Source organism: Cucurbita pepo, chromosome LG05 (genome assembly GCF_002806865.2).
Source record: "Cucurbita pepo subsp. pepo cultivar mu-cu-16 chromosome LG05, ASM280686v2, whole genome shotgun sequence".
In the NCBI taxonomy this organism is placed as follows: Eukaryota; Viridiplantae; Streptophyta; class Magnoliopsida; order Cucurbitales; family Cucurbitaceae; genus Cucurbita; species Cucurbita pepo.
In genome coordinates this window covers 3,918,027-3,935,319 of record NC_036642.1, presented here as the reverse complement: position 1 = coordinate 3,935,319, position 17,293 = coordinate 3,918,027, and the positions used below count along the sequence as shown (strand labels likewise).

The 17,293-nt window shown below is 35.6% G+C and overlaps 3 protein-coding genes across 9 annotated transcripts; 1 reads left to right on the top strand and 2 right to left on the bottom strand.

Moving 5' to 3' along the window:
- Window positions 1-330: 330 nt before the first annotated feature.
- On the bottom strand, window positions 331-6,520 carry LOC111796113 (uncharacterized membrane protein YjcL-like). 5 transcript variants are annotated; one of them, XR_002815291.1, is made up of 8 exons: window positions 6,055-6,520; window positions 4,639-4,865; window positions 3,961-4,071; window positions 2,938-3,093; window positions 2,305-2,546; window positions 1,389-1,721; window positions 760-901; window positions 331-605 (listed from the first exon to the last, which is right to left on the bottom strand). XR_002815291.1 is itself a non-coding variant. In XM_023678806.1 (7 exons), exons 1-6 carry the CDS (start codon window positions 6,369-6,371, stop codon window positions 1,398-1,400), a joined length of 1,377 nt encoding a protein of 458 aa, XP_023534574.1. In that variant the 5' UTR covers window positions 6,372-6,520; the 3' UTR covers window positions 331-901; window positions 1,389-1,397. The 5 variants fall into 5 exon arrangements, 1 of the variants encoding a protein (XP_023534574.1); XR_002815292.1 differs by having other exon boundaries at window positions 331-600; XR_002815293.1 differs by having other exon boundaries at window positions 773-901.
- Window positions 6,521-6,930: 410 nt separating this feature from the next.
- On the bottom strand, window positions 6,931-11,838 carry LOC111796058 (probable RNA-binding protein 18). 3 transcript variants are annotated; one of them, XM_023678746.1, is made up of 6 exons: window positions 11,698-11,838; window positions 10,681-10,755; window positions 8,622-8,711; window positions 8,019-8,092; window positions 7,800-7,926; window positions 6,931-7,724 (listed from the first exon to the last, which is right to left on the bottom strand). In XM_023678746.1, exons 2-6 carry the CDS (start codon window positions 10,687-10,689, stop codon window positions 7,422-7,424), a joined length of 603 nt encoding a protein of 200 aa, XP_023534514.1. In that variant the 5' UTR covers window positions 10,690-10,755; window positions 11,698-11,838; the 3' UTR covers window positions 6,931-7,421. The 3 variants fall into 3 exon arrangements, with proteins under 3 accessions (XP_023534514.1, XP_023534516.1, XP_023534515.1); XM_023678748.1 differs by lacking the exon at window positions 11,698-11,838 and adding an exon at window positions 11,503-11,691; XM_023678747.1 differs by lacking the exon at window positions 8,622-8,711.
- A 270-nt stretch (window positions 11,839-12,108) lies between these two features.
- LOC111795931 (putative septum site-determining protein minD homolog, chloroplastic) lies at window positions 12,109-13,480 on the top strand. The gene has a single exon (XM_023678572.1). It carries the CDS (start codon window positions 12,169-12,171, stop codon window positions 13,144-13,146), a length of 978 nt encoding a protein of 325 aa, XP_023534340.1. The 5' UTR covers window positions 12,109-12,168; the 3' UTR covers window positions 13,147-13,480.
- Window positions 13,481-17,293: the final 3,813 nt, after the last annotated feature.

The following is a 17,293-nucleotide window of genomic DNA, read 5'->3' as shown; positions in this document are numbered from 1 at the left end:
ACCATGAACACATTAATAAAGACAATTATTGGGGTCCTTAATTAGGACCGCTGTAATAGTAGATTAGCATCTAATCTACTCTAGGAGAATGAAAAGGATTTCCAAAGTCATGTGAGCATTCATACAATGGTGAGTGTGTAATCAGACAAGTTACGAACCACTTTAGACATTTTTTATATCATCGATCAAAAGGTCAAAAGTTCAAATCATCTGTCAACGTATTTTTCAGGAAAGAAAACAAAATTATTCATCAACACGTGACATAAATGATTATTTCCATTTCAAAATAGCAAACCCCACAAGCTCCTTTAGACATTATCTTTTTGCTTCTTTCAAAAGAAGGCATCATTCTTATATTAAGGGGTAAAAAAGAGGATAAGTAGTCAAAATTCAAATACCAGGACGCAAAGAGAATCCCGAGAGAGAAAATTTGGTGCTCTTTCTCTATGATGTTTTTGGCCTTTTTCAAGAGTCAAAAGTTTCTGTACGCTTCTGTCTCCCCTGTGGGGAGTTCTTCTGGAAAACATCGCTATTTTGACCAGTTTCAAGGTAAATAATAAACAGCCAAACTGATCTGCTTTGAGGCTTCTGTGTTCAACACTATCCTTAAAAGAAAAAACCATCAAGAAATTGAGAAACTACAGCAGTTCTGTTCTTTATTCACTTCTTTTGTACTTGTCAATGATAAATCTTCACAAGATTCATTCCAGTTGAGCATTTTTTAGAGTCATGATCTTATATAACACTGCAAAATCTTACCTTTTGAACTTACATTGCTGCATTCAGTGCTCGACCGAGCGTCTGGGGCGAATACAATCTGTCCTTTCCTTCCCCAACAACAAGAAAATGAAAATTTTGATCCTTTCAACAGAAAATAAATGGCATCTTGCATTATGATCACCTGAAGCATTGAGAGTTTGAATGTTGTCTGACCATATGGATAAATTCCAAAGCAAGAATAGATTGTTCAACTGTTCTTACAAACATATAATAGAGAAGTACTTAAGGGTTTTGCCAGTTTTTCCAATTTTCTGCTGATACATTTTATCAAGATATCTATACATTGTTCTATTGTCAGTCACCATTATTACATGTTCCAAATTTTAGGGAGAAAATTTCATTCCACAACAGTAATGATTGGTGTCTAATCACCATCTACTAATATAATAGATCGATTAGATGTATTAAAGAACTATGTAATCTTCATTTTAAAATTAGTTTATAACTAATGATTTACTCCAAAAAATATCACGTTTTACATCAATTGGGCAAACCAAGGCTTCTATGTGGGGCCACAAGGAGCCAATGGAAAGATGTTTGATCATATACACGTAATGAAGTATGTGGAAAGGAATGTAAATAGAAATTTGATGTTTAAGAAAACTTACGTGTTTCTTCTACAAACGCCTGAGGATCATCACCCCAAAACTGATGCCCAGAAAAGTAGCAATTGCAATACCGAAAATGCCAGCAAGAATAGAAGGAACCACCAAAGATCTCCAACCCTTGGCAGTTGCCATTCCACATGCTGTTGTTGGGCCTCCAATGTTGGCATTTGAAGCCAGAAGCAACAGCTTTAAATCAATGCTGAATAGCTTTCCAAAACCAAGAATTACAAGAAGATGGACTGTAACTTGAACTAGAGCAAACATGAAAATACTTGGTGCATTGTTGATGACATACCACACACTCCCACTAGCACCGACAACCGCAAAGAACACCTGTTCATGTCAGATCAAATAAACAAGCCAATTGAACTTTCAGGTGTTCCTCAGTTAACTTAAAATCTCATGTCATGCTATGTTTTACCCAGATCTACAAGTTCTAGAAGTTTTTGTTTAGAACATTTAAAATGGTTTTTTAAACAAGGATAGTGTCGTTTCCCTTACTTTCCTGTGCTCAAATTTATTCTTTCATCAGCGCAAACTAAAATAGCAGGATCGTGTTCAGGACATGCCATTAGGGAACAAACTTGGTCCCAACATGCATGTTTTTCATAAAGTAATAATGGCCGACCGTTACTGTTTTTTATTTGTTTACTCCAGGTCCCAACATGTACTTTTTTTCACCTAGTCAAAGCAACAACTCCTTGAAGCCTTCCCCCACCCTCTCAGTATGCAATGGAGATAACTAAAGGTGAGCCAAATCCATAGGCCAGACAGAACAAAAGCATATAACTTTTGGGCGGGAAAATCAAAGTGCTCTCTACAGTACTACTGTAAATTTTCTGTGGTTATTAACGAGCAGGAATAGAAAACGGTGCACAAGCTTCCGTGAGTGATGCAACTAACTAAAAATACATACCTGCATAAGAATCAGGGCAATGGTATCAGCTGCGGGTGCTAAATAACTGAACTGTTTTGGGAAAACGGTAGCTAAAATGACAACAACTGCAGTTATCCCAGGAAGATTGGCACCTTGAATTTTACATAGATTTGTAATCCACGTGACAAACTTGCATATTGCAAATGATGCAAAAACAGCCGTAGCAGTCGGCAACACAGGGAGCTTCGTGCCGTTATCAGAGTCCATATCAGTTGAAGCATCTGGGAAAGTTTTCAAATTTTAATTGAGAAATCATAGATGTGGTAGTAGGAAACCAGGAATTGTACGGTGCTATTTTCTCCAAAAACTTTCAATCTTGAAAGGATATAAATAGCATGGGTTACAATTACACACATGGTTAATCGTGCATCTGTAGGATGGTTTGTCATCATCTTTTTTCTAGGCAAGAAACTGAGCTTCCATTGAGCACAATGAAAGAATACACGAGGATACACACACACACACACACAAAGCACACTAAAAGAGTCCAAACTCAACAACAAAAAGGGACTCCAGCCCAAAACCGAGCTTTCACCAATTCTTATGCTAGACCCAAATGCATATTTTCTGAAAATTATTAGCATGATACTAAAGCTAGAATGAACCATGTACCGTTGGTTGATGTTGGGGGTTCAGGAGGTGTTCTAGAAGCCAATGCAAAGAGGGCTACAAAATATAAAGCACTGATGACATTGTCAGCAGCCACTCCTGCCGCTAAAACTGATGGAGAAACACCAAGAGCCTCTGAAATTGCAACATAATTAACAGCTACATAGATCAACCAGGAAGAAAGGTCAAAGAAGAAAAAAAGAGTAGAGACACATTATCAGAAACATCAAATAGAGAAAAATGGATGCTGAATGAGTAGGATGTATATGTTTCATAGTTCCAGGAGACATAGATATGGATGACCAGTAAAATTCAGCTTCTACAAGCGAGACAAGAGGACTCTCTAATGATAGCATAAGAAAAATTATTTCTATAGCCGCAAATTCTGTTTACTGGATACATATTGGTAGGGTGATGAACGTTAATGAATCAACAATGTGCTCCATAGACAATCATGGCTGTGCCATATCAATATTTAATAGACTCGTTTCTTTGACATCCTTAAAGTACTTTATAGTGTATTCCAACATAGAATATCTCAACAGTAATCTGGGGGGGATTATAGCCATTTTTCGTTGCATTATTGCACTAGGTGGATAGCTATATTTTATTCAAATTAATTTCCAGAAGGCTACAAGAGAAATTTTAATTTTATCAACAAGTATCAAGAGTTTGAATTTCACTTCGATTAGACATTTTCTAGTTTCAATAAGGCTCTAAAACCCCTTGCTTCCCTTGTCCAAAAACACTAGGAAAAATAAAACTGTCCAACTGGGAAAGAAATAGCAATGTGGTAGTGGTCCCCAAACGTCTCTGTATCAATATAAAGGGCGAGAGGTTGGATTTACAACAATAATCTCTGCCACTAATGGGGCTGCTTGGCCACATGATGCTGACAGGTTTTGATATCATTCAATGAAAAGAAGTTGTCCTAAGATAATTTCATCTAATCTCGTTTCGGTCATAAATGCCTCACTTGAGACATAAATACAGTAATAACAGGGTTTAAACTTTCTGACAACTTACATCCACCAATATAACTACCCATGAGAGCAGAAGCAATTTTCCAGTTGTCAGGACCAAGTGATCTCATAGGCACCATGAGAAATGCTACCAAAGTTCCAATAATAGTCGCAACTGCCATCCACAGAAAATAAAGTAGTTAAAAACAAACTCGCAATTTTAAAACAATGTAGCAAATTTATTCTGAACTTTCAATTCTGAAAATCAGGCTGTCAAACAATTAATTGTAACGGACCTACTAATTTATGTTCGTTTCCTTCAGCTCTAGCTCATGAATGAAATATCTGACCCTAAACTTCAATTTTTCAAAAATTGCTTTTTATTACTACATTCCATTTGGCTTTTAAAAAAATTTCGATTTCAAGCTTCTCGGTTTGTAAAAAAAATGACCATTCAAAGTTGCCATGGACTTTGAAATATAAAAGGAAACATTAATAATAATAACAATACAAAAAAGAGCAAGATTGACCATTAAAAAGAATTATTCATTATTCAGCTTAATCAGCAAGAAGTTAGCATTAGATTACAGCGGGTGAAATAGTTAAGAAACAGTAGATTCACGACTAATTTAGAAACATGAACCTCTAAATCATTAATGCTTCAAAATTCAAACCAATTCTCAAGAAAATAGGTTGAATTACTATGTCAGTGCTATCAAGAATCTGAAGAAAAATTAATTACCTGATCCGAGCATGAAGACTCCAAGTAGTGTTCCAGTTGATCGGATTATATGGCGCATGTCTGCCCGAAATAGTAGCAAGGCAACAGATACTGGAAGCAGAATTTCCATGACAATTGAATAAGACACGGCTTCATAGGGGATTATGCCAAAGTTACTGGCTGCCAGGCCAACCAAAGTGCTAACCAAAGCAGCACTCACTGTTCTACCTATATTGGTCTTCTCAGACCTTTAAACCCAAATTCACAGAGTAATCCCAGATTAGCTAACAAAAAAAACCGTTAATGGGTCGTTAAACATGCAATGAGAATGTCCAATCCTAACAAACGTCCCTTTAATTTTCTTCAATGATATGGAACCAACCCAAGGGAAAGGTCGGATGCCAAATGATAAGGAGATCAGCCCAAGAACTCTGATACCAAATGATATGGAAATCACTACAAGGGAAGTAAGATTCGGATTACCTTGTTGATCGAATATCTCAAGACAAGAACTCTTGTCTGAGATTCGAATCACTCCACAAGCAAGATCGATCATGTCTATCTTGAATGATCCTTGTTGATCAAATATCTCAAGGCAAGAACACTTGTTTGAGATTCAAATCACTCCACAAGCAAGATTGATCATGTCAAGCTTGAATGATTCTACATGCAACCTAAACTACATAGAATTATAAAGAAACTTAGCCATTGGCTAGAAAGCACTAATGCTCCTTTTACTATATTTTCCAAGTTTGTTTACAAATACAACCTACATGATTTTATATAGGCTCAAAATGAAACTATTAAAGGCATTCCAAGAGTTGTAACATTCATATTTTATGGCCATAATTAACTTAAATGTAATAAAAAGTCTTAAAATATATTAATGAAATACAATAACTCTAAATTACTCTAAATTGTAATACACCCAAAATTTATAACAATAAAACTTCATTCTTTTTCCAGGTGGAGATAATATCAATTGTATTTTCTTCACATCTTCATTGAATTATATTGTATGTTTGATGTCTCTGGGTTCACATAGTTTCCTCTTTTCCTTTTGCCATTTCCTCTTACCATTATGGTCATTTGAAAGATTTACTTAGAGTAAAAAAGAAGCACTGTTACAAAAATCTGAAAAATCATTTGCATATTCAATTAAGCAGTATGCTTACAGCTAACATTATGATTCAAGAATAAAACTAAACTTCTAATCCATTCATGAACAACTTCAATTTCCACTATTGAGGGCAGAACAGAAAAGGAAACAAGTCTCAGTAGTGTTTTCCCTGTTATAATCCTCCCCCAAAACAAACACATTCGAACACCATAAAATACATCCCATGTGTTCTTATAATGTGGCTTTCCTTAGCAATAAATGCAAGTCACAATCGATATCCACTTTGAGCTAAACAAATAAGAATCGATAGAAAGTACCAGATCCCCAATGCGCCAATAGCAAACAAGGCAGTCCATGTGCCCCAATAATCATCCGGCGCAATAATTGGATGCCTCAGCTGTGACCTAACCTTCACATACCGAGTCGAATTCCGGTATCCCGCGGAAGACGAAAGTGAGAGGAGCTCTCTGTCGCCGCTTCCTTTCCGAAATGAGGAATTCGATACTGAAGCGGCAGCGGGAGCTGAGGGAGGGCCACGGAGGAGAGGGAGAGGCGAACGGTGGCAAAATGAAGGCAGTTGCAGCAATGGAAAATGAGGCGCGAACATGGCTGGGTTCTTCATCATGGACGCCATTAATGATGAAGTGATAACTGATCAGATAAATTTCTCAGTTCCTGTTTTTTTCTTTTTTCCTCTTTCTTGAGAAATGCAAATTCCGAAGTGAGCTGTTTTTATGTATTTTTATGAGAATCATATTTGCAAAAATAAAAATAAATAAATAATATATTTATTTATTTATTTTAAACAAAATTTTAATGGATAATTTCTATTTTTTAATTTAATCTCAGCTAAATAAAAAAACGTAAAATATCTGAATAAATTCAATAATTTTTTATAAGAGAAAAACATAATATAATGTTCCATCTATTTTTTAAAAATTCAAATTAACTTTAAAATATATATAAACGGGTTGAAGTCAAGATTAGAAAGAGTACAAAGAACATCTTNGTTTTTTTTTTTTTTTTTTTTTTTTTGGTATGTAAATAAGGTATTGTGTGAGAGACTAATTTCAAGCAATTTCATACTTGAAAATTTATTGAACGCAAAGGTAAACCAACCAAATTAGATATTCAACTTTGAAAGTATCTATAAGTGTCAATGCTAAGAAAACGAGTAATTGAAGGCTTAAAAATAAATTTCAACCAATGTAATCCATTAGGCTTTTAGATCACAATATCTTGAACGCATCATTGGTTCATTTCCATTGGTGCAGATACACAATCTACCTATATTCCTACTAACCATGAAATATAAATTCGAAATACTTACACAATTTTTCTCTCACAAATCCAATAATGAAAAGCAAAGACAATAGACGATAGACAATATTGTGGCGGTCTCCTCCAATAATTTCTCGGGAAATCGCTCAGTTTTTCCCTACCCCTTAGTTGTATCATGAGAGGAAGGAAAAAAAACTAATGCAGGAGAAAAGAGCAACGCATATCCAGAATATCATCGCCATAAAGCTATGTGTTGTGTATGTTAGCATCATAGTAAAGCTTGGCACTACGCATCAGATTTGCGTATAGAGGTTTAGTTAACAGTAGAAGAGATTTCGGTGAATACAAACTACCAATCTCACAGTTTTCTTCAGCATCAGGATGGGTGGGATGTTTTGAGCGATTACTTATCAATATTATTTCTGCAACTCACCTGACCTTGCTTCTGTTTTTTCACACCAGACCTCTCCCCCTCTCCTCCTTCCAAAGCTCTCAATTTGTTCTTTATGGCAGCAATCTTATCGCTGCGACTCATATGTCCGTAGTTGCTGCCACTCGGTCTTGATTTGCTCGTCTCACCTGTTGTTCTTGAAGTATTATTATTATTTGTTGTGTTAATCACGAGCTTCTCACTCGCGAGGCGCACGACCAATGGACGACTGCAAGCTAATTTTCCATGCATATTCTCTTTAGCCAGTTTAGCTTCCTGCATACTCACTTTACAAGCAAAAATAAGGAATTGCTTGACAAAGGCTTTTAAGTAGTAAACCAAGCAATTTACCTCCTTGGAGCTGTACTCAATGAAGGCGAATCCGCGTGGCTCTCCACGCTTCGGACCTCGTGTGTGCCACAAGAAATCCTCGGATATTATCTTCCCAAAAGGAGAGAACATTTTAATGAGAGCCGCTCTGAAACAAGTTGATACAAACTTAAATACAGAAGAGCGAAACTGGAAGACAAATAAATACATTGCAGATGCTGGGAAAATAATGTTCCTTACTCTGTAATTCTGAGGTCAAGATTACCGATATAAAGTTTGCTTTCACACTTCTCATCGACAAAACCACTTGAATCCTGCGGCAGTCATTCCATAAATAAATAAATAAATAGGGTATATGTAACCGTCCGTCCAAGCCCACTGCTAGCAAATATTGTCTTCTTTGGGTTTTTCCTATCGGACTTCCCCTCAAGGTTTTTAAAACGTGTTTGCTAAGGAGAGCTTTCCACACCCTTATAAAGAATGCTTCGTTCACCTCCCCAATCGATATGATATCAAAGCCAGACACCGGGCGATGTATCACAACAAAAAATATACTCGAGAAATCCAGCTAGAAAATATCTGCTAGCGGTGAGCTTGGACTGTTACAAATACAACTAAAAAGTAAATAAGTTTATAGAACCAAAAAAGTCATCAATGTTATAAATATATAGGCTTTTCATAAAAAATATACTCACAGAAATCCGGAACCTGTGTTGACACAGTAAATTGAACTTATATTTTAACCGTAGTATTAACAGAGAATTCACAAGTGGAAACAAAAAACAACTAGGCTAAGCACCGTAAGGCTCACGTATAACTGAAAGGTATTATCCAATATATTACCACAATGTCTATGGCTGTAGTATAGCATAATGCAAGTGCGTTAGGTTGGATGCCGATGTGGCAGACTACAAGACTTAGTGGACAAATAATCTACAAATAAGAAAGCAGAATCAAATACCAACAGAAAACTATTATTCTCAGGAAGGTTTCAGCAAAAAGCTTCAAAACAGTGATAAGTTTGACTTCACCAGCATTCTCCACCTGAGATGTTTTTTTCTCCTTTTTCTCTTCTTGTATTATTATTATTATTATTTCATTTTATTATTTATTGTGGCAGGGGTGGCTCTAGGAGAATACAAGAAGGCAGGCCAATTAGTGTTTATAAAGGAGGGAAATAGTTACAAAATGTTTTGGACAAGAACTCCAAAAAGAAGCAACAAAAGTAGCATTCTCCCAAGTATTTGTAAGTTCCTCACATTCAAAATGTTCTCTAATTTCATTCTACTCAGCCTCTCATCAAAGCCCAGAATGAAACTTGTCTTCAAAGCTATCGAAAATATGGTCCAGTCAAACTATTGGATACAGTTGGCCAACCTGACTCAGATCCTCTTCTTGTTTCCCTCTTGGCTTCCCAGTAAGGATGATAAAGAAGTCTGTATGATGAAGATACCCTCTCTAATCCCCATTTTCCATTTGAAATAAAGATTTGTCTTCTCATTTGGCATCTAGTAATAACCTATGGGAGTGTGCATGCTTAGTAATAATCTATGTGAGCACCAATTTGAACTTTTTAGCCAAATAAGGTCTAGTGTCCTTGATCTCCACAACAATGCTCTTTTTGGAATGAAGCAGGTATACATTTCATTAATGCTAACATAAGCAATTTTAGACGAGAGAAAAATGTTGGAACGAAGTCGCAAAATTGTTTTTGATGATATTCCTTGTTCCAAGACATCAGAATCGAAGTGACACCAGTGCCCAGGACTTTGCCACTCCAGGAGAAACTACTCCAAAGTCTCTTCCTCCATGAAGTTTTGCACAAGTCTGGTACTTTCTAAATGAGATGGAATTCCAATTGTAGCACTCAAGTAATAATCTATCCTCCCATCCAAGATTTTCATCTCCCTACCTGACCCATTTTTGTTTGCATCTCTATCTCCAAAAACATTCCTCCTTGCTGTCAGACCAAGAAGACTGTTTTTCAGTTGAATCTTTCGTTATTGTTTTCCTCGTCCAATCTGCCACTTTCCAGTAGAACTTCAGGAGCACTAGTTTTTCTTTTAGCTCTTTCATCTGTTCCAACATTTCTCCTTGAGGGCTTTCAACTGTAGCATGCATATGCAACTGGCCAGCCATTGAACACCAAGATTTCCCCCCGATCTTCAGTACGTGGAAAGGTTGTTTAAGGACAATAATAAATGAGGGCTCGGAAAGAAGGGTGGTTCAAACTACATAAATTTTAAACGAAAAGAGGGTGCAGGGCCCCAATTTTAACTCTTGAGTTGCTGATAAAATGAGAAGGTGATCTGAATTTACCCCTTCATTCACGAACCTGACAGTAACCTACAGTGAACCAGATATACATTTTCCACCGTACTTTTCAGGATAACTTATCTTGCTCCTGAATAAATATTTTTACCCTCCATTCAAGTGGCTATCCCCACCAAAAATACCGACCACTAAATAAATATTTTACCCTCCTGAATAAATATTTTTACCCTCCATTCATGTGGAAAGGAACTTGTGTAGGTATAGTCAATCGCATGATCTCAAACAAAAAAACTTGGTCCTTTTTTTTTTCTGAAAAGTAACTTGGTTATTAATAATGTGCAACTTTACAATCAACAAATCAGGCACAGATTCAAGGTTAATTATAATTTAGAATAGAACCATCCAAATTAATTCCAGGGTGGATACTGTGGACTTAAGACTCTATCTCCATAAAAATTAACCTGCTAGTAGGAAACACCAGANAAAAAAAAAAAAAAAAAAAAAAAAAAAAAAAAAAAAAAAAAAAAAAAAAAAAAAAACCTATAAGATATGATATTTAGACTCAAATACTAAAAGAATAAAGGGTCAAAAGGAAGTGAATGCATAAAAAATAGGATCAGGAATATACCATAACCATAAGTGAGCCAATCAGCAAGTTCAGTTCCACAAAAGTATAGGGATTTTTCTGGACTTCACAGCATATCTGCATGAATTTATATATGATAAAATAACAACTTCAATAATATTTCTTATTAAGGGACATCCAAATTGATATAAAAATAATTGTTATGTACAAAGTTTTTTAATACAAGATAGAAACATATCACCAACAGGCTAACTATTCTTAGTACAGTCAAAACCCCTAGACTCCCCCTCGAATTCAACCTACTTATAAAAATCCATAAAAGTGAACACATTCGTTCAATATGTATTGGTATTAAAATGGTTGCAATTCTTCTCTTCACCTCTGCCCATGCCAAGGAAGATTCTAGAGATGAACAGCTGAACTTCTCTGATAAAAAGAGTAGATATGAAATACCAACTTTGAATGATACAATGATCGATTGACTTGAAGTTCTTTATAATAATTATAGGAAATGAGATTACAAAATGCCATAGTTTTTGGATATAGGAGCTCCGGTGGGTTGAATGGTGATATAATCCCATAGAATTTCCCCCTTACCCTTAACCCAATACAAATAAAATAAACCCCTTTCTTCTCTATCCCATCCCCGATATGTCATATATGTAACTCATTGCAGAAGTTAAAGCAGATTTAAGGTTTATTGGGAACAACTCAGACCATAAATCCATAGCAGGAGACTCCAATAGAACACTTATCACAAAACATCAGTAATTCTACCAAATCAAAGCAAATACTAAACTACGAATAAACGAAAACCGCATCAATTTCAATAACTGCATGATAACCAAAACGAGCTTAACTTTCAACGCAGCAATTCGAGATCAAAACGTATTCCTCACACGAAAAAGAAGAATATTCGATATCTCGACTACAAAGCAATAAGCAACAAGAAGTCGATTCCCGCGCAATCACTGCAAACCCTAGAGGTTGGAGATCGCAGAGAGAGGAAAAATGGAATACGCCGTGACGGCAGTGCACGGTGAAGAAGGAAATACTTACAGATCAAAGCTTAGAACGCAAGCGGAATTGGGAAGTTCGATCGTTGCTTTTAGGCTTTGTGTGAGGGTTGCCCAGTTCAGTAACGACACTCGGAGACCGTCGTCTCGTCCGACAGAACGATATTGGAATTTGGACCTTCTAAATTTTAACGACATGTCGAACGTAATTATAAATTAAAATGCCAATTTTATAAGCCTTGTTTCATTTTTTTAATAATAATTTCTTTTAATTTCACTTTAAACTATGCTTTGAATTCAATTTCAATCTAAATTTTATATTTAATTTTTTTTTTATTTTAAAAAGTTAAAATTTTGTACATTCCAAATAATATTTATATAATAATTAAAATTTAAAATAAACAGAGAAAAAAAGAAAAGAAAAAAAATAATTTATTTATTCCCATTTTTGGTTTGCCCTAATTCTTACACTGCGTCTTCTTCATCTCTCTCTCTCTGTTTCCATTGAGGGGCAATGCCAATCCTTCAACTCCTCCCCAACCCATTCTTCTTCAACTCTTTCCATTCCAAATCCCTAACTTCCCCGATCCCCAACCATAAGCCCTTCTCCAAATCGTACTCTTCCACCGCTGTCAAATGCGTCCTTCAATGGAATCGGAAGCCCGAGCTCGCCGGTGACACTCCCCGCGTCGTCGTTGTCACCTCCGGCAAAGGTGGAGTCGGCAAAACCACCACCACTACCAATGTCGGTATTTCCTTGGCCCGCCTTGGGTTCTCTGTTGTGGCTATTGATGCCGACGTTGGCCTCCGGAATCTCGACCTTCTTTTAGGCCTTGAGAATCGTGTAAATTACACGGTTGTTGAGGTTCTTAATGGGGATTGCCGGTTGGACCAGGCTCTGGTGAGGGATAAACGATGGTCGAACTTTGAATTGCTTTGTATTTCTAAGCCCAGGTCGAAGTTGCCGATGGGTATTGGTGGGAAAGCCTTGGTTTGGCTTGTGGATGCGCTCAAAGCTAGGGAGGAAGGTTGTCCCGATTTCATTCTTATCGATTGTCCGGCTGGAATTGACGCTGGATTCATTACCGCCATTACGCCAGCCAATGAGGCGATTCTTGTAACGACGCCAGATATCACCAGCTTAAGAGATGCAGACCGGGTGATAGGATTGCTCGAATGCGATGGAATTCGGGACATTAAGATGATGGTGAATCGGGTTCGGACGGATATGATTAAGGGGGAGGATATGATGTCTGTACTAGACGTACAAGAGATGTTGGGATTGGCTTTATTGGGTGTAATTCCCGAGGATTCAGAGGTAATTCGTAGCACAAACAGAGGGTACCCTCTGGTATTAAACAAGCCACCCACATTGGCGGGTTTGGCCTTTGAGCAGGCAGCTTGGAGGCTTGTTGAACAGGACAGTATGACGGCTGTGATGGTTGAGGAGGAGCCGAAGAAACGAGGTTTTTTCTCATTCTTTGGAGGCTAAGAGATCAAATTCTCTGCAGACGGATGTGCTCTGATCTTAAGGGGCCATGTATAAATTGGAGTAGAAGGATTTGATAGTGTTAGAAGAGCACCTGCAACTGCTACTCCTTGTTCAAGAGGACATGCTACGGTGAGTAGTTCTGTATAGTTGGTGTGATTCTGATTCTCTTGATTTGATTGGTAGATATCTTTATATTAGTTCTAGACTCCTGTTTTGGCATTTGTTAGTGAGAGAAATTTCACACTTTGTTTTTAGGTTAAATAATGATAGCTTTGCTTGGTTCCTAGAGCACTTCTAATGTGATGGAATGAAATCTCGCGCTTGCCTTTCTGAACAACTTTTGTGATTTGGTTTGTAGAAGCTAATGCCAACATTTTCGTTAAGGGTGTAAAGACTACTAACGTGTTTTTTTTACAAAAGAAGTCATAGTAGAGATTGGTTTGAAAGCTATTATGAGTCTAGCTCAATGATTAAGACATCCCAATTTCTTCTAAAAAGTTGTAGGTTCAATATTCTAAAAAAAGAGTGGAGGTTGATTTGATAGTTGTGTTGTCATAGATTTCGTTGATAAAGTGTTCAATGGTAAAATACTCTTGTTGATTGGTTCCAAGAGTGTTTTTTCTAATATATTTGTAATGTTTTTTTCCCTAAAAAAAGTAATTAGAATGCCCTTTTGAATTGTTTACAATGATAATGAGTAAGTGTAAAGAGGTTAGTAAAAGTGTGTATAATGAAAAATTAGTAAGAGAAAATATGTGAAGAAAGAATGAGATAAGGTGTGTCGAGAGAAAAGTTAGCGAGAAAAAGTGTGTAGAGAGTGAAGTTAGTAAGAGAAATTATGTAGTTAGTTAGAGAAATTATGTGTCATAAGAGATTAAGAACGAGACGTATAAGCTGAAAGAAATGGATAAAGCACCTAATAATTGCTTCCTTGGAAAGTATTTTGAGAAAGCAGTGTGTTTAACCATTTAAATTTTTTTCTTTGATTAAAAACACTCCGGAAGATACCCTAATTCCATTTAAATCGGTCCTTTGCTCTTCCAGGCACGATTAATGATTTATCTTGAATGAGCCAAAGTACTATATTCTGGTGACGGATTTTGAAACTATCTTATTTCAAAACAAGATATAAAAGATCTCTCTCACATGGACCGGATTCAAAGTCATTCCCCCTTGTTGGGGTCACAGTGGCACAGTCAGTCGTAGGAAGGTTTATGAGGATTTGGACTATATCCTTTGGAGTTGTCAACTTTCTTTTTGACTTTTGGGGTATGTTTGGTCCATAACACGGATTGTTGCCTTACAATGGGGAGGTTCTGTTTCATTCTCCTTTCAGGGATAAGGGCAGCATTCTCTGTTTTTAGTTTCATGGCATATTTAGATTGGGAGAAGCAATAGAATCTTTATGGATGGAGAGATCTTGAAATGAGGTTCGGTCCTTAGCTAGGTTTATTGCTAAGCGTTTTTATTTACAGATTNAAGATTTTTTTTTTTTTTTTGTTTTGTTTTGTTTTGTTAGGTCAGCCTCAAAGGCCACTTGGCTTCCTTTTCTGGGTTTCCATATTTTGCAGGTCTGTTTCATTTTTCTGGATGAAACTTTAGTAACTCAATGAAATGTTAGGGAAACTGTTCGAAATTGTTATTTCTATGGAAAGCAATAATGATCTCTACTCATGAATTTCATTTAAACCATTGTTTTGAATTTGTGAGGCACCTTTTGAGAAAGCAATTGTTTATGAGATCTATGGTTAGGTGCTGGTATTTATGAATGAAAAAGACTGTTTTTGTAGGCACTGTTGTTTATTTTTGTAATAACTACATTGAGTTTGTATTATTTGGCTGCTAGATTGAGGTTTTCTTTAATGCTTTGAGTTTGCAGCTAGGCTTAGGTGTTCTCTTGACGGTTCAGTAGTTGATTGTTTGTGTCAATTCTTTAGTTAGACTTTGAGGAGGGTATTATTAGCACTAATTCAAGTCCAAGCTTCTAACATCAACAGGAAAAGAACAAGTTTTATGCTAGAATTTGAAGTTTGTTAGATTTTTAGAGCTCAAACATTACTTGGCTGAAACTTGTTCTAATTGAGGACATTGCACATGCTTTGCTAGAATTTGAAGTGCAGATGAAGACATGAGTTATAAAATCAATATTTTCTCACGTATGTTTATATTGATTATGTTTTATTGGTAGCTTCAAAGCCGAAGCTTTTAATAGCTTGCACGGCTAGAAGCTTGTAGATACCCATTTGGCAAAACCCCGATGGCATCAAAATAATGGCTATCACATTGCAAAATGGATCAACTTGTCTCCAATTCTGTCATTGTGGATGCTTGCTTTTCGTGTAGATTAAGAATAGTTCCAATTTTAGACATCATTCATGACATGGTTTGCATCACACCCCTTAAAATGTTTATACTTTTCCTTTCTTGTTTGAATACATTTAAGGTGGCTTAAATTTCAAATTTAGTCTAAGATTCTGTTTATGATTTAATTCCTAAACTTTTAAAAGTTTCATTATGTGGTTGCATTCGTAATTTTGTGTTTACCAGGTCTTTGTTGTACTTATATACGTTGGACTAATTCGGTAAGATGACATCTCATCAATACATAATCTCTGTCTAATCAGGAGTCCTGGCCACAGTGGTTAAACTGCTAGTTAGTATCATTCATTTTGGACCATAAAATTTAAAATTTTACATTTCATTTCAAATTGATTGTTCAAATTCCATTGTTCTCACATGTTTGTTGGGTGTTACTACACAAGCTTGGATTTTGGCCAATAAATAGTGGTGTCCAAAAGTCCATTCTTGTATCTTTATGGTGAATTAGAGGATATTTAGATCTATTGACGATATTATGAAAGGCTTGGACTTTCAAGTAGTGGGGAAAATATCTGGTTATTATTAAATTTTCTGATAAATATTTAGTTTTCATTAGTTTTCTTTTGTGAGTCTTGGAAACCTGAGTAGCGTTCGTTCTTACTTTTGTCTATGATTTCGTGCGAAATGGCTTCTGTTTGTGATTTCATGTAAAATGGACGACGAGGTGGTTGCGGTAACCACTTAGATGAACAAAGCGGTTGAGCTACTCAAGCAAACCGTCCTACCTTACTACAACATAGAGACAAAAGGGAGAAGGTTGTGAAACTAGTTTATCTTGGCTATATGTCGATGACTATTTTTTTTTATCTTTGTTCATCCTGCCTTTGCCCTTTTGCCCTTTTGTTAGCTGCCCTTCGATCAACCCTAGGTTTGGGTCTCAAAGGCCAGTTTTCTAATTCACACAGTATCTTTTATCACATGAAAATTATTATTATTATTTAATTAATTTTGATACAATTAACTTTAAACGACTAATTTTAAGATTTATTGAAAGTATACGGGTTACTGAGATTCTAAAGAACTAAATTAGAATAAAACTTTATAAAACTTTAAAATATAGGAATCAAATGGGTTTTAACAAACAAAAAATGAAAAAATGAAAAAAAGGATTTAGGCAGTTTCTACCCATCTAGTTATGTTCTTACAAGAGAGCATGGAAGTTCTTACTTGTTTCACATGTAGTGTTTATTCATATATTAGAACTCGCGTTTTTACAGCCTAATTATGGACGTGTAAAACTTTCGTCTATTCTCTCTTTTTTTTTTCTTTTGTTATTATTATTATCATTATAGTACAAAAATTCTCTACCGTTCACATCAAAACAAAGTTAGAACCTACCGTTCACATCAAAACAAAGTTAAAACCGATAATTTGAACCCAATTTAACTCAACTAATTCTATTATATTAGAGTAACCTACAAATAAAAATAGGGAATAAAAAGTTAATTTAAATATTATATCTTAAATAAAAATCAATGATTTAAATCTTTATTTTTAAACTATGCGAGCATAATTAGCAATAATTTTTTTTAAATTTAATGGGCTTGCTCCTATTCATGTAAAAAAGAATCATTTTTCTACACATTTCTGGCTTAATTGGAGATTGTAGACCATTTTTCATATTTAAAGAGATTTCAAGGGAAAAAAAAAAAAAAATCCTAATATATAAAGAACTAAAAAAAGAAGAAAAGTTAAAACAAAGTTTCAAAATAATAATTGAGGATTAAATGTTTTTTTTTTTTTTTTTTTTTTTTTTTTTTTTTTTTTA

Excerpts from the sequence above, each read along its gene's own strand:
- LOC111796113 (XM_023678806.1), bottom strand. The coding sequence starts at position 6,371 with ATGGCGTCCATGATGAAGAACCCAGCCATGTTCGCGCCTCATTTTCCA. Across the intron at positions 3,094-3,960 it reads GGGTAGTTATATTGGTGGAT|CTGTTAATTATGTTGCAATT; the intron begins GTAAGTTGTCAG and ends TGATCTATGTAG. Across the intron at positions 2,547-2,937 it reads ACCCCCAACATCAACCAACG|ATGCTTCAACTGATATGGAC; the intron begins GTACATGGTTCA and ends AAACTTTCCCAG.
- LOC111796058 (XM_023678746.1), bottom strand. Across the intron at positions 8,093-8,621 it reads CTACAGCCATAGACATTGTG|GATTCAAGTGGTTTTGTCGA; the intron begins GTAATATATTGG and ends TGACTGCCGCAG. Across the intron at positions 7,927-8,018 it reads CTTGACCTCAGAATTACAGA|AGCGGCTCTCATTAAAATGT; the intron begins GTAAGGAACATT and ends AACTTGTTTCAG.
- LOC111795931 (XM_023678572.1), top strand. The coding sequence starts at position 12,169 with ATGCCAATCCTTCAACTCCTCCCCAACCCATTCTTCTTCAACTCTTTC.